Below are 15,988 nucleotides of genomic sequence, written 5' to 3'. Positions count from 1 at the left end.
ATATACCAACATGTTTCTACCTCAAATTTCGATATAAATTCCCCCGTGTCTTATACGTTACTATTGAAAAAAATTATGCTTATTTTCATAGTGCTGTCGATTATCAACTGGTTTACGTGTTTTTTAATAAAAAAACATCGTTTTTTATTAAAATTTTTCAATCACGTGCGCTTACCGGTACTGCCGTACTAATTTTAGTAGTGATCATACATTTGAACCCATGTGTATATACACGGGTTCAATCTATATGCGGGTGCTAAAACCCATGGGTTAGGGTTAGTATGGGTTCAACTATCAGTAAAACAAAACAAAAAATTCATAGGTACAATAGCTGTACGGATGCGAAAAGGGAGCATTGTTACGTCACTTTTTGCATCTTGCTGATTCGCCAATATCACGAAGTAAACAAGGAAGTCAATGTTCGGGGAAAGGTCCATTACTGATCGGGTATGATTTAGGAAATAAACAAAGAAATCTAAACGTCAAGTTTAGATTAAAACCAATATTTCTAACCCAATAATTTTTTCACTGTAAGTAGACTATTACTGATCGGGTATGATTTAAGAAATAAACAAAGAAATCAAAACGTCAGGTAGCTAAGCGATAGGCTTTTGTTGCACGCCTAATATTATAAATCATATGCTCTTACGAGTAAAAATCAAAAAGATAAAACGCCAAACGGGAATTCTGGCGCCAAGCGTGTTTTTAAAAAGCCAATATGGCAACCCTGCATATGTATACCGATTTCCGAAGAAAAAGAGGTAGGGAGCAATTGTGACGTTACGTTAGCTGCATTATGATAGAACAGGCGCCTTCAGCCCACGTTCGTTTAGCTGAATGCCCTTACAAGCAGGCGACCTTCTATATCTGGATTTATTGTGAATGGACATTTGCTTCTATATTAGCCTTCTCTCATTGGCATTATACGTAAGTACAGTTTTGCATACTTTTCAAAATAAGAAGTGCGTTATTTTCCTTCTAGTTCACCTTGGTGAATATTTTTATGAGAGGCGTTACACAGAATTTACCAGTATAGTTCTGATTTAATCAGTGTAGTTTTCATGCCTGTTTACAAACCTCGCCACATTATCACATTGCATTCCATACCTTATCTTTGTATCAGATTAAATTGGTCCTTGTTAGTCTCAGTAAAAATACAACAGCCCGGGAATTCAAGGCATTCACGTATTTTTGTGTGTGTTTATCTCTGTCCCAAGCCTCTATCACCCAGGTTTGTGGGTGGGAGTTTTGCTCACTCTCCAAAATATTCCATTTTTAGTTTGTGTGTGTGTGTTGTGGATTTTCCATAAACTAAACGAGCCGCGTATTCGAGCTGGTTGTAGTTTTGCGCATAAATTGTAGTGTGCGGAGAGAATATATTTCAATCTGGGACGCGTGTTAACAGATAGTTATAACTAGGGTTACCATATTTTTGTGACTTCAAATCGGGACGCCTCAAAAGACAACAACCCCTTAGCCGTGATTTTGTAACTTCACATTTTCCGATTTTACTACATAGGCCTACATTTAAAGCTGTTTCGCCTGTCTTTATTGACCATATTGTTATCGAAATTTCATGCGCATATTCTCTGTCCAAATATCGGTTCAGTTCGAAAAATAGGAAGAAATTGACGTTAACGATACCGGTACCAATAATTCGAATTTAGACTAATTAGCGCTGATTATTTGGTTTCTGCGAGACTAACTACTTATCCTTTTTCTATGCTTTTGTGCTGGTAGATCCGTATGCATATATTGCAAAGATGCTGTAGCAAGAGTAGAGATAACAATCCTAAGTGATTCAAGAGTCTTGCTGCACACTAACACAAATATTTTTCTGTAACGTTTCGTCTGACCAAGGTCAGACTTCTTCAGACATACATAGTTAGTGTGCAGCAAGACTCTTAAATCGCTTAGACCAGAGGTCTCAAACTCGCGGCCCGCGGCCAATTGCGGCCCGCAGGACCATAGTTTTAGGCCGCGAGCCGAGGCCCTGAAAAACGCCTAGAAAGTGAGTTTCGTAGCGCACATCAGGTAACTACCTGAAAATGATTTTAAAATGTTCCTTAAAAATTTAGTAACAAATATTGCCTTGTTCCCACTTCCAAAAGTTGCACGTTTTACGGAAAAGACGCTTTTACTACAAGAAATATGTGCTACGATCTGTCCTATATTCTCTACATTTTCGGCACTGAACAATGACTTCTGCATGACGTAACAATTGAATTAAACCAGCTGTTAGCGAGCGGATGAATATTAGTTATTTCTGCTCGACCTTGCGCTGAGTTGGGCAGGCTTTCCATAGCCCTGTTTAGTTATTATTAGTTAAGTTATGCTAAGACGTTGTTGAAAAATGTATAAGTAAATTATTAAACACTTGTAGATCCTTACCACGGATATGGGCCGTGAGACGAAACCATGAAAACGCCCAGAAAATGTGTTTCGTAGCGCACATCTGGTAACTAAATAAATTCTTCAGTTTTGTGTGAAAACGAACATAATGAACGCATTACAGCTTGTTCCACAATCCTGGTGCGAAATTGAATATAGGAGGTTCCCGGAAATTCAATAACCATAAGTTTACAACGCATACATAAGAACTATACAATTCGAGAGCCCTACAGCACACTAACACAAATGTATTCCTGTAATGTTTTGCCTGACCAAAATCGGACTTCCTCAGTCAATCATAATTTATTAGGTAGATTACGGAAAATATGGCATACATGTAACCAACAACAAAAAATACTTTAATTGTGTGACAGGAGTCGGGAGTGACCTCGAAAGCAGCGACACCAACAACGCTGATTCACATTTGAGAATAAATTTTATGTAATAACCACAAGCAGTTTACAACAAGAACAGCATAAAAAGCTACATCCATTTTATAGAAGCTATCAAGTATCAAACGTATTTATTTTTAAGCAATGAAGTCACAAATTAACATCGTGAGCACGAAAACACAAATGAATCAGTTATTTCTCACTTAGAAATTTACCGCAAAAGTCAAGAAAATTAAATGAATGTACAATATGTACATAACATAGTGAACAGAAATATTACAATTTACAATTAATCTTTTTTTAGTTTATGTGGTTATGTATTTGAACAAAGGCAATAATATTTCTAGAAACAGGACTACGACACTAACAAATGTCCGAAAAAAAAAAATGTATGATACTTATTAAATCAACTGTAATATCTAATTCACTTTCTTCTGAATTGTTTTCGAAATCCACTATCTCAAAAATCGACTTTTCCTCTATAGGTGTACTGTGATTTCTGCAGTCAATACAAAAACAAAAACCTGTGCAATTTAAGTTGATTTTGGCACACTTTCATAAATTATTTTGACTATTTTTCTTTGCAGTTTGCCAACTCAAGAACTGATTTGAGGGCCACATGCTTCTTCAGTGAATCATTGTTGGGTGGAGAGTATAATCCTTATGTTTGACAGTGTTAAATAGACGTGCCCTGGTATCATTTACATTCTTCATATCCTCTTCAAATTCCTCAGCTTTATTTATTAATACCTCGTTAACCTCAAAAGATCTTCATAGTCGAGGGAAAAAATGAATTGAAAATCTCAATGAAGTCCCCAACATGAATTTGATGGGCAGTTCCAATTGCAGAAAAATGCTAAAGTATTTCAATATGAATAGCCCATCTAAGCTGTTTGCAACTATTATGATTCTCATATACCTTTAAGCTTCAAGACTTCTTGTTTAATCCATTTTATAGCACTGATAGCAGCAGGGATCAGAGCCTGCGTTAGGTCGGATTGGTGGAACATTGCCGTTTTCTTTTGTAGTACAGTATCTAAAATAAGGAAGAAAATAATATTTGGAGCAGCATGATTTTAAAAATACCCCTAAATACTAACTAATACCTTGAATACATAATGCATTTTATCTGATGTACTAAATGAGCGTATATATGCTCATTGCATGTTCTACAGTCCAGCAGTGTTTGCATACCATTACTAGACTATATTTACACTAAATTTTGATATATCACAGTCTGAAATGTCCTATGACAGTATGAGTATGGACTATAGACTATATTTTGAAACATCAACTGTTTGTCTACAACTTCATTTCTCACCTCTCAATCATTTCCAATGCTACCGGTACCTTTCTTTCCACTCCGGCATAACTTATCATTGCTTCCCAGGTTCTTGTCGACTCTATGAATTTAGATTTAGACCAACCGACATTAGTAAAATTGATTAATTTCTTCTCTTTCACACAACCGTGCATTACAGAAACAGCCATTCATTTCTATTTCCAAATATGCTGTGGCCTATATAGTAGTATAAGTCTGCTGAATAGTCAAGAAGAGTCATTAAATTAATCATAAACATTTCATGCAAGCCAGAAAATACCGGTATCGTTGTTTGTGACATATTATTCTAGGTCTAGCCTTCCTTGGAGTTACCGCACCGTACCGTACCTATTTAACAACGTCTTATGAGCTAGTGCTCAACTAAAATTGCTATTTATGGCAAGGATATACAAGTGTTTAATATCTTACCTATACTTTTCAACACCTCCTTAGAATAACTGGACTAATATTACCGGTAACTGAAAAAAACTATGGAAAGGCTACTCAACGCAAAAGCGAGCAGTTGAGTATATCTGATATTCATCCGACCACTGGGGATCCACCTACAGCTGACTAACTTGACTGTTACGTCGTGCAGAAGTCTGCGTTCATTGGCCCATGATACCGGAAAAGCAGAGAAAATAGGACAGATGGTAACACATATTTATTGTAGTAAAAGCGTCTTTTCTGTAAAACGTGCAACTTTTGGAAGTGGGAACAAGGCAATATTTGTTACTAAATTTCTAAGGAACATTTTAAAATCATTTTCAGGTAGTTACCTGATGTGCGCTACGAAACTGAAAGATAAATGGCCTCGGCTCGCGGCCTATTTGCGGCCCCCGCTTTGGTATGAAAGTTTAATGTGCGATGCAGTGCGGCCCGTAAGTCACTCAGCTCAGTTAGAATGATTGATGCATTTAATATATGATCAGGACAAGTAGAGAAAAACAAAATATTTTATAATTTATCTCCCGAATAATATGATAATATGCGGTACGGTAGGCTACTAGTACCGGGTACCGTACCTGTAGGCATGATATTCGATGGACCTTGACCCCGAAGAAATTTTTTTTACCTTACCATTGCAAAATCTTGGTGCTTATTTTAGAGGTGGTTTCGCGAGTTGAACCCTATAAACTGGGGTTTATGTTTCACGTCATCATTTTGATTCAAAACATTCAACAACCTGTTTTTCAACAGTACGGTACCGGTGGAGAAGTTTAGCCTAGTCTATCACAGCTATTTCTAGACTGATTTTTGATTACGGCAATTAAGCTACGACGCGCAAGAAATCAGAATGATCATTGAGCTCTTTGATTCATACTTGATTTTCTGAAACACAACCCAAAACTAACAAATAGCATGCAAAAACGAGGTAATGTTTACTAACATGCCTGAAAATCTTTCTGAGTGACAAGTGTCTGAGCGTTTGCGAAAAAGTCTATTGTACGCCATTTTTTAAACAAGGAAGTAGATGCTCGGGGAAAGGTCCATCGCGGAATTACTTACATTTATGTTTTTGACATGTTTTGCGTATAGAAAACAGAGGAAAAGATTTAACTTTTTAAGTTTAATGCTTTTATTGTGAAAAAACTGATGCGGCCCGGACTCACTAAGGCTCCGTCTCGGCGGCCCTCAGGTAAATTGAGTTTGAGACCCCTGACTTAGACTAATTAGTATTGGTATTACATGCGATACGTCTGTCATCAATGGGAATCAGCGGGAAACGATCGCATTCACCTTCAGTAAGTAGGCTAGCGCTGCGCTACACAGAAACAACCGTAACGAGAACATGTTTGTGTATTATGCTGGAAAAGCGGGACTTTTGGCTGACTTATCGGGACGGCGGGACAAAACACTGAAAAGCGGGACGTTTGGTAAGCCTTGTTATAACTAGTGAAACGCTGACTCCAATAGCTGGTGGGATATTGTCCAGGTGTGGCTGATCCGAATAACCTCAACGTAAAACAACCGGTGTTGCTATTTCTTGTTTGCGTCATATTTGGATATATTGTGCATGGTCGTTTTGATGCTATATTACTTTATCAAGAATTAAAGACCGTCGGCAAACTTCTAACAGATTCGAAGTAAGTACAGTTTAGCATACTTTTCAAAATTAGAGCTGCGCATGGTCAATTTCTAACCCACCTTGGTGAATATTATCGTGGCGCGTACTCGACTCATAATCTCATCCTAACGTGAAACAACCGATGTTGAAATTCCTTGTTTACGTCAAACCTTGGGAAAGCAAATTATACCCAATAAGCGTTATCTATTACAGTGTTTCACAATGTGTGGGTCGCGACCCCTGGCTGTGAATATTTTCCGGGGTCACCCAATTTCTGTTAAACATACGCACACCAGTGACTAGGATTTGAAACTTGGAAAGTGAAATTAGTGCTGGCCGGCGGGTAGGCCTATTAGTGAATGTAATTGAATGACAGAGTTACGAACGTCATTAGCATTTTCCTTTTTTAAGCTTTTTTGATGATGTTACACCCGAATGGGTAGTTGACCTTGGAACTTATCTGTTACAGACAAAGTTTCATTCTATTATTTCATTCGATCCCTGTAATGATCATTTCATCCTCTACATTACTATATCAATTCGACCTCTACAATAATAATTTTTATCACCAGACAATTTTATCGTTTTCCATCACATTTATATCAGTGTTTCCCAACCCGAGTCCGCGTTCTCAGATGAGTCCGCCTCAAATGCGATCACCTTTGATTTACAGCGAGTTTCAAAAGTATTCCCGTACGTATTGAACTCACTAACAACAGGTTGCCTCACTTCAAGAAAGCTACATTGACATGACATACTTTGGATAGATCTAATAATGCAGGTTGCCTCGTTTTACAAAACTATGCTGAACTTATAGCTTTGTAACAACAAGAACCTAACATAGAATTACATGATATAAACAACATAGCACGCTTTACATAAATCTAAAACGTAACTTTCGAAATCACCAACTTAACGCTAGTCGTCAGTTAAGGTGCATGTTACTCATTAGTTGCAATTGTTTAACGTCTAAAACAATAGCAGGGACGGGTTCGCACACCGATTGTCACTAATGGGTTATAGATAGGCCAGTTTCGTGTATAATAAAGTAGATTTTAAGAGCAATAGTGCTGCGCTATTTATAGGGTGTCCATAAAGTCGTAAATTTTTTTTTAATTGCAAGGGGGAATTTATTGATACCATATACTGTTTTGGCCATCACAGATGTAATAAATAAGGTAAAAATACTGAAACAGGTACTGATAAAAAAAATCTGCTTACCGGTATAAGATATATTGAGAACTGACTTCATAACAAAAATGGAATAGTAAAAGGACTTTATAGACACCCTGTATATTTTCAGGGCATTAGATACTCCTATTTACAGCCAACGATATCTCCGTGTTCTTCATATTTCACATACTGCCCCATCAAACTTTGTATCTGGATAATAATTCGTCATTGAAAAGGTTTTCTTGGTTTTGTCGTATTTGATCGCAATGTTGTTCTTTCCTCCGCCTAATTTGGGATACGAATTGAGCCATGAAACATAACTAGCTTGTGATCCGTTGTAGTTAGCGATCATTGGTTTGTCGGAATCCTGAAACAACAGCGATGTATTCAAATTGACAATATTGTGCGTTCTGGTGTCAATATCAAAACATAAAGGCGCCCTGTGACTCATTTAACTTTAACCAGCACCTTCATGTAATAAACTGTCATAATATAGGGTGTCCATAAAGTCGTAAATTATTTTTAAATTGCAAAGGGAATTCATCGATACCATATATTGTTTTGGTCCTCACTGATGTATTAAATGAGGTAAAAATACTTAAACAATTACCAATTAAAAAACAACAAACCTGGTTAAGATAAATCGAGAATTGACTTCTTAACAAAATTGAAGTTGTAAAGGGCCTTCATGGACACCCTGTACTACTCTTTGCAATGTTTGTAATGTTTCAGAGACGGTGGAACATTTAATGGCTGTCTAAACTTGCCAATAAGAGACAAACACTGCCATTTAGCATTGATTCTCAAATCAAAGTCATTTTAACCATCCATCGCATATATTATTATTTTGTGAGGTCCATTAGAATAATACTGACGTTGATAACCTCAACGCGTATTGAAACTTGTTTTATATTGGCTGCCGCAATAAATTTAAATATCAGAAATTCCATTGTGGCGAATGGTATTTTCTTCTGGTCATGATGACGAAATTGTTTACTGTGTAATTATTTCATCTATTAATTAATCCTCTTCTGTGGTCTGTGTTGTATACTAGCTTTGGCGTATTGAGGAGTTCTACTTGACTTCAGCTTATTGTCATCTCATTTGAATATTTGTTATATTGCATCTTTTGAACAAAGCGAGACTTGCTGTGTAGCGGTGTGGCGCATCGTGCTAAGCGTTAGGAATACGCTCGCCACCGCATCCCTAATTACATTGCGTGGGTTCGCAGGTTCGAATCCCATGCGGGGATGATTATGTGCGAGAGGATTGCTGGACTCCTCGCCGCCGTAGGTCCGCTGGTCGGTTACGGCTTCCGAAAACAAATACCTGGCTAACTAATCCCATACCCGACCTGGACTGGTAACCGGACGAGAGGCCGTGGTTCGCCATATGATTAAGCCGTCTTATCGGCTTTCCTCTCCCCTGGGCTAAATATGTAAATCCTATTTGCAAAGCAAAAATGCGAGATTTGAGAAAAACACACACGCCACGTTTTAAACAACAAATTAGTAATTATTCAGGAATGATTTAAAAATTTGAATTTTTAGCCCAATTTGCATATTTAACTCTTAATGGATGATTACTAATTTCTTCTTTTGAGCGTTGACGGGTGTTTGTACAAAAGATCGGTCACATTTCCATATCATAAAACTTGAATTTAATCAATTTTCTATTCCACAGTACACACGCTTGCTTGATTAGGTATTCTGAATTTGCATCAGTACTAATTGCTTGATTTTGTTTTCACAAATTTTCCCCGCGCTTCAAATCGAAAATTACTTCAGATCTCGCAATCAACATATATCTACATTTTTGTCACGATGACAAATACATATAATATATATAACTTCCGTCACGTCAGTTGGGGTTTGTAGCCACACACCTTTCGCTTCAGTTATTTTCATTGCTTTGCCTTCAGCAACTTATTTAAAAAGCAACATTTTTTGCAGTATATTCTTCTACGCGCTGTCCAAATCACTTAATTAAGTAGACTAAGAAATAAGAAATGGCAGTTTCAATAGATTGGTTAGCCAATGATATTATCATCAAAATTAAAAATATTGTTTCGAATGAAGACAGATTTGTTTTGATGTTAATTGTTTTTGATAATCAACTCCTTCGTGAGGTTGGAGCTAAAGCTATTTTTTCCCTGGAAGGGCGCCGCACAGATCTTCGAATATTGAGGCAGATAGCCGTAAGTCAAATTGAACGTGATAAAAAAAGCATGGAAAACTTGTGCGAAGAGGCGAACTTGTCAGAAGATAGACATTACCTCGAATATGAGAAAGTCTTTTTACCTTCCCTATGATTGACATTCCGATCCATCCAACCAACCAATTCGGAAATTTCTTGCTCATTTCATCGGCCTGTTCTTTGTTGTATATATTTGCTAATGATGCGTTATGCTGCTTGCATAAGACCTCTGCTTCTGAGTATGTTACGAGTACAGATATCTCAGACACCCAGTAACATTTTTCTTGAAACCTAACTTTGCAATACCCTGGTAAAAACGGTAATGAACTAGTTAATGATTCTTACAATAACAGTGACTTTTTCACGGTCCCGGCATATCAAGGGATACTCGAACCGGGTCCTGTTTGATGTGAAAAAGCATTTATATGTAAAATTAAAAATAGGAATTTCGATACTATTTGATCAAATAGTAGTCATCTTTACTCTTGCTGCCACAGCATCCCTGCGTTACACACATACGGATCCACATCTACAAGGGCGTAGCCATAGAGCAAGGAAAGGTAGTTAGTCCTGCGTAACCCCAGCCAATAGTTAAGAACTTCGATTTTAAAATTTTTGGACTCATCACACATTTCGATCGAAGTTCATAGTTTTCTCAGTATATCTCTAAATAATAATGATGAAGCACTGTCTGTAGAATAATTAACGTCCCCTTGCGTGCAAAAACTCACGAGCGATTTTTGAATTTGTTGCGTTTTTTTATTGATTATACTTAAATACTTACCGACACATTGTTTGTAAGTGACACATTTTGGTGTCTTCATATTCAACAAATACATATCGTCAGGACAAACACAGCCGGGGCTAAGGCACCTGCGAGTACAAAATCTTGATCCCTCCATAGCCGCACATGTTCGCGGACACATAGTCGGGCAATCGCTGTATATCATTGGCTCTGGACAACTTTCTGTAAATAATAAGTTTAGAAATTCTCGACTAAGAAAACAAAACTGAAATTTTCGTGTGGCGAAACTACTTGTGGTGTTGAGATGAATGTATTTTATAATTTGTTCAAATTCGAAATATAATATTCATGCGATATAGCAATTTTATCAGCAGATGTTGCTACTTGATCGTGAAAATATGATTAAGCCGTCTTATCGACTTTCCATGTTCCCGGGATAAATATGTAAATTCTTGGAATGGAACTTTAGATCTTTCTTGACTTTCAGACACAACACCTAACAATGTGCTTTTACTGTTCAACAGGGAAGTACTGTAGCAATCGTATATTCATCATATAATACTGTTCTATATTATGTGTATAGCAGTTTCAAATAGACAATAACGTGTTTTTTGGGTATATATAGTGTAGTCTTGAAAAGAGCGTTGCTCTGTCAGTCTGTGTGATATTTTACGATGGCTTTAGATGGGCCCTTATTTGCTTATCCTTTTTTATTCTCGTCGTTATATCCGATAAGCTTCAACCACCGCACGCGATTGCAAGCTTTATTGTCTTTTGGTTGACTTAATTCGATACAAAAGAGAACCCTTTTTTAGAACTTTGAATCCCACCACTGCATATACAGTATTATAGTTTATACAAATATTACGTCGGAGTTTTGTGGGGTTTTAGAACGGTCTGGGGTGTTTACACTAAAATATCCCTACATACGGAATTTTCCAACTACGAAAGGGCTTCCGGAACGAATTAATTTTCTAGGTAAAGTTTCTACTACTGTACGTATCATCTTACCATACTTACTGTCATCTCGGCCATTTTTATCTTTTTCGACTTCGATATATTCTAGCTTTCTTGTTAGAACCGATACTTTCTTTTCCAATCGCTGTAGATGATCTATTTAAATATAAAAACATTTTTTTTTATAACTAAGGCCATTTGAAGGCACCTCAACATGAATCGACTATACTGGTCATTGCGTAAGCCAGCGGTTCCCAAACTTTTTGTCCGTGAAACGACATGGATTATATTCTATCTATTTATTCATATACACATCAATTAAAACGATGAACATTTATGATAAATAAAAAATATTAAAGATATTTCAGTGACAGTCAACACAATTCTGTTAATTTTCGCGGCGCACTTAGCAAATCAGTCCCTGTGGGAACCGCTGACGTATAAGCTATCAAAAAGTCTGGGCGGCGTAACTGTCAAGATCCCCGAATTTTTCGAACACTGGGTAAATTGAAATTTTTGATCGATTTCTCTCTATTCACTCTTCAGATAGCTTAGCGATTTTGTAGACTCTATCGTAAATCATCATCTGAACCTCGATGAACAGCAGCAATTTTCGATCTGAATAAAACTATTTACTGTGACGCTATATTTAAACATATGCATTATGATCGTCTCCCGAAATAGTACCAGAATAAAACTCGATTGGCCCGGGTAAATATGCATATTACGTTAGGTCAGATGGGAACAAGCTGCACACATTGGGTCATCTTCAGCGGTGGGACTCAGGGGGTTGGCTAATCAGTTCTCGGAGTACCATGATATTAGCGGCCCATTCTTGGACTATCACGATATTACTGGGCTCGTTCTGGCGATATCACGATATATAGCGAGTATCGGGTTATTAGCGACCCCGTTCTCGGATTACCAATATTAGAGAACCCAATCTTAGAATAGCGTGATATTAGCGAACCCGCCATTAGAATATCATGATATTAGTGAGCCAGTTCTTGAAATCTCGTGGGATTAGCGAACATGTTCTTGGAATATCATGGTATTAACGAACCCGTTCTTGGAATATCTCATTATTTGAGAACCCCCCCATGGAATACCATCTTGCATTATCACTATATATTACCGAATCCGTTATTGAAATATCGTGTTGCTAGCGAACCCGTATTTTGTATCTCGCGATTTTTAGAGAACCCCTTCTTAGAATATCATGATATTAGAAAATACGTTTTTTGTTTTGGACATAACATGAACACAAAAATGGGTAACGTGCATTTCAGCTGACTATTAACTTTATATTTGGCCGTGTCCGGAAATTTCGCCGTAGGAAATCTCACCGCATAGGAAAAATCGCAAAAGCATTTTGCTGCAAAACAAGTATTTGTGATTAAAACAGCTAGGTTTATAGGGTTAGAATATGCTCTTAAATAACGATTTTTTTTTTTAAATAAAGCGATTTGTCCTATGCGGCGAAATTTCCCACTGCAAAATTTCCTGCGGCGAATTTACCTAGAACCATATTTGGCACTATTTGTTAGATATATTTGAATCGTGTCGTGTTAACATTGCTCACGCAGTAACATACATACATTTTCGGAATGAAGGGAACATGTTGTTATCGAGTCCGATACGAAAGAGAAACTATTATTGAAACTTGAGTTCCCACCACTGGTTATGTTATACATTCACATTTGGGTTTATTCCCGTAGTATGTGCACCAGGTTAGGGTCAGGCCATAATTTTATTCCAATTTTTCTTATTTCAGTTATATTACGAGTTCAGGGCTGTCTTTGTTAGCCAAGTAAAAATACCCCTGCCCATAGGCTTTAGTCCCTTTACATAACTTGATGTGAAGTAGGCGAACAAAATTAGTTACTTCCATATTGGTACACATACTTCTGGAGCGCCCACAGTTGTCACTTCTGACTTAGGCGTAGTTTGAGCTCTAACTTACCAATTACCGGGTTCAGTTTTTCATCGATAAGATTAGATATTTGTTTCGTCATAGAAAAGTTGATATCTCTTCCATTCGAACCAATGGCTGAGCGCAGTGTACCTGGATCCGAATCATCTTCTCCGACCTTCGCGTTTGATCGTCCATTATTATCATCTCCTGAAATATTGTATTACGTTTCCGTGTGTTATAATGCAGTGTTTCCCTACCTATGGGTCACGACCCAAAAACTGGGTCGCCCGGAATTATTCTGGGTCGCTTGTTATTTCAACAAAAAAGTTACTAATTCTAATTTATAGTAAACTTTATTGTTCATTTGATATTATTGTTTGTAAGTGTTGCTCAATAGTATTTATATACGTAGGAAGAATCACAGCGTAAAAATTCTATTTTCTTAAAGCCACGCCGCGATATTAAAACCTCGCTAAAGACTAGCGCAGCTTTCCCTCTTTGTTTTATATTAGTCATTTATTTTTTCGGCCATGAAAATTTAACATAACGTTTAGTATTTGCGCATATCGTTGGGTTGCGAGATTTTACAAAATTTGTTTTTTGGAAAATTTGGGTTGCTCGAAAAAAAAGGTTTGGAACCACTGCCCTGTTACAATTTTCTTCTCACTTTTTTGTTGATGCCATGGTTGAAGCTTTTTTTAATCTGTGTTGCCATCGCAGATTAAAATCCCATACCTACCACCTCTCCCACTTAATACAAGGATGAGAGGATTACTTATCAGTGGAAGCTTGATAGGCCTTGTTCTGAGCGTGTAATAAATATAATAAATAGAAAAGTAAATACGCGACGGAATTACAAATAGATCCACAAGTGCCACAGAAGCTTCGTATACGCCGTTTCGTAAAAGACGTATGTCACCATTGACTAGGCCTGCCATATTTCTGAAGCGAACGGCGCGGATTGGACAAGCCAACCTTGGTTCGGTTCCAGGGGCTTAGTAGTAGTTTAAACGTTTTTCATATCATTGTGAGTATATTTTGGGCATCAAAATTAACTGTAAATCTTATTAAAATATCATCATTTTGATGATACAACGACAGTACAGTTGGGTGTTAAATTAACGCATGGTTCATACTTTATATCATAACTATGACATAACAATTTTTCTGAACCAGTGAAGTGAGACGCAAATCAGTGGTAAATCGGCTGCCTCCAATCGTTTTAAATCAAATAGAAAAACTGTTTATGGATGTCATACTGCAAAACCGGGACATTCAAGTCTATCGACGTGACGCAGAATAACATGATAAAACTGGGACTGTCCCGGCTTAACCTTGAGTGTTTTGGTAAAATCAAAATTTGGTAAGTCAGAAATATGCGTATTTACCTGCGTTGATAATTTTGTTAATTAATTTTTAAATATATAACGCAATTAAGAATAAAAAACCATCTAATGCGTTAAATTTGACCCCAAACACAGCGTAGAACCATTTTTTCGACGATTTTATAGTGATACGCTAATTTGAGGCAGTAAAATGTCCCCACAACAATCCTACAATGTCAATTGTTCTTCTAGCGCAGCTTGGAGCCGAGCAGTAAGGCATTATGGAGCTTGACAGACAAAAAATGTTAACCAGAAAATAGAAACGGCCATTGAATCAAAGTTGGGTCGGCCGGTAATTTCGACGAATAAATACAACTTTTCATCTGTGACGTCATAAGGACCTCCATTGTCAAATGGGTAATTATAACGAATAGAATGGCCAATTTACTTCGGAAGCAACTCGGAACCGGTATACTTGTCTTCAAAAACAATTTAATGTACTATAAATGTAATTTGGCCAACATGAAAGGATATAAGCATGTTCGGCTAAGATTCTACTTCAAAACGCAACCTTCAAAATTTTTCTACCTAAAATATTAGTGAAAATAATAGATATGTTTCAATAATTGTGTTGGAACTTCCCATAAGGCACCGTGTTGAATTCACGAGAACAATAGGCACAAGATGGCGTCCATTGTCTAAAAGTTGCCTCGCTTATATTATATATACGCTTTGCCCGAGACTAACTACCATTTCTTGCTTTGTGACTCTGTACAAGAGCATCGTATACGTATAAAGCATTGGGTTCGCAGTCTCAATGTACTAGGAATCAGAATTTTAAAACCTCAATGGTGATAATCTAAGTTAAACTTTTCCATGTGAACTAAAAGTGAAACTAACTCAGTCGAATAAAGCGCTTCTAACTGTCTATTCAATAATACTCAAGTATAGTCAAAGTTTTATCATCAAAATTCGATTTACTAGCAAAATGGAAGTTCTGAGATGTAGTTGAAGACAAAATTTTCATCAACACGAAGTCGGGGTCTAGTTTTTTCCATCCCGGATTTTACTGTAAATTCCCCCGACTCCTCAGCTCTGCTTCCACCACGCGGATGACCATATCAACGACATAATTAAAATTCTTCTCGCAGTAGAATGGTGATTCGCGATACAACATTCTACACCAGAAAAGCCAGGGAACAACCAACCGGTCGTCTATCACCATGAGAACATGAACTAATAAACGGATAGCATGTCGCGGTTCCTATATTTGTTATAACGGTGTCAGAATTAATCTCATCATCTTCGTATACTTGTATGTATATTATAACCTGTTGGCGCTGCCTACAATTTATTCAACAAGTAATTAATTTAAGCTTTACTAGTTATCGCGTCTGTTTCAACAGCGCGTAAGTAAAATTTCTTCAGTCACGTAGCACAAAACGATTTTCTTGTGGATTATTTTTGCAGTATTACCAGAGGGCATGCTTATTTTGCAAAACATA

At 37.1% G+C, this 15,988-nt stretch overlaps 1 protein-coding gene and 1 long non-coding RNA gene across 3 annotated transcripts; both read right to left on the bottom strand.

Annotated features, from left to right (window-relative positions):
- Positions 1-2,564: 2,564 nt before the first annotated feature.
- On the bottom strand, positions 2,565-4,927 carry LOC144420983 (uncharacterized). Of its 2 annotated transcripts, none has more exons than XR_013474848.1 (3): positions 4,534-4,927; positions 3,703-3,819; positions 2,565-3,282 (listed from the first exon to the last, which is right to left on the bottom strand). It is a non-coding gene; the product is annotated as an uncharacterized LOC144420983 (long non-coding RNA). The 2 variants fall into 2 exon arrangements; XR_013474847.1 differs by lacking the exon at positions 4,534-4,927 and adding an exon at positions 4,105-4,518 and having other exon boundaries at positions 2,570-3,282.
- A 2,016-nt stretch (positions 4,928-6,943) lies between these two features.
- On the bottom strand, positions 6,944-10,502 carry LOC144421111 (uncharacterized). Its single transcript, XM_078111343.1, has 3 exons — positions 10,326-10,502; positions 9,646-9,848; positions 6,944-7,712 (listed from the first exon to the last, which is right to left on the bottom strand). Exons 1-3 carry the CDS (start codon positions 10,489-10,491, stop codon positions 7,521-7,523), a joined length of 561 nt encoding a protein of 186 aa, XP_077967469.1. The 5' UTR covers positions 10,492-10,502; the 3' UTR covers positions 6,944-7,520.
- Between the last annotated feature and the right edge of the window lie 5,486 nt (positions 10,503-15,988).

Source organism: Styela clava, chromosome 3 (assembly GCF_964204865.1).
Source record: "Styela clava chromosome 3, kaStyClav1.hap1.2, whole genome shotgun sequence".
NCBI lineage: Eukaryota > Metazoa > Chordata > Ascidiacea > Stolidobranchia > Styelidae > Styela > Styela clava.
Note: the sequence above shows the minus strand (reverse complement) of the source record. Positions and strands in the feature narration are given on the sequence as shown.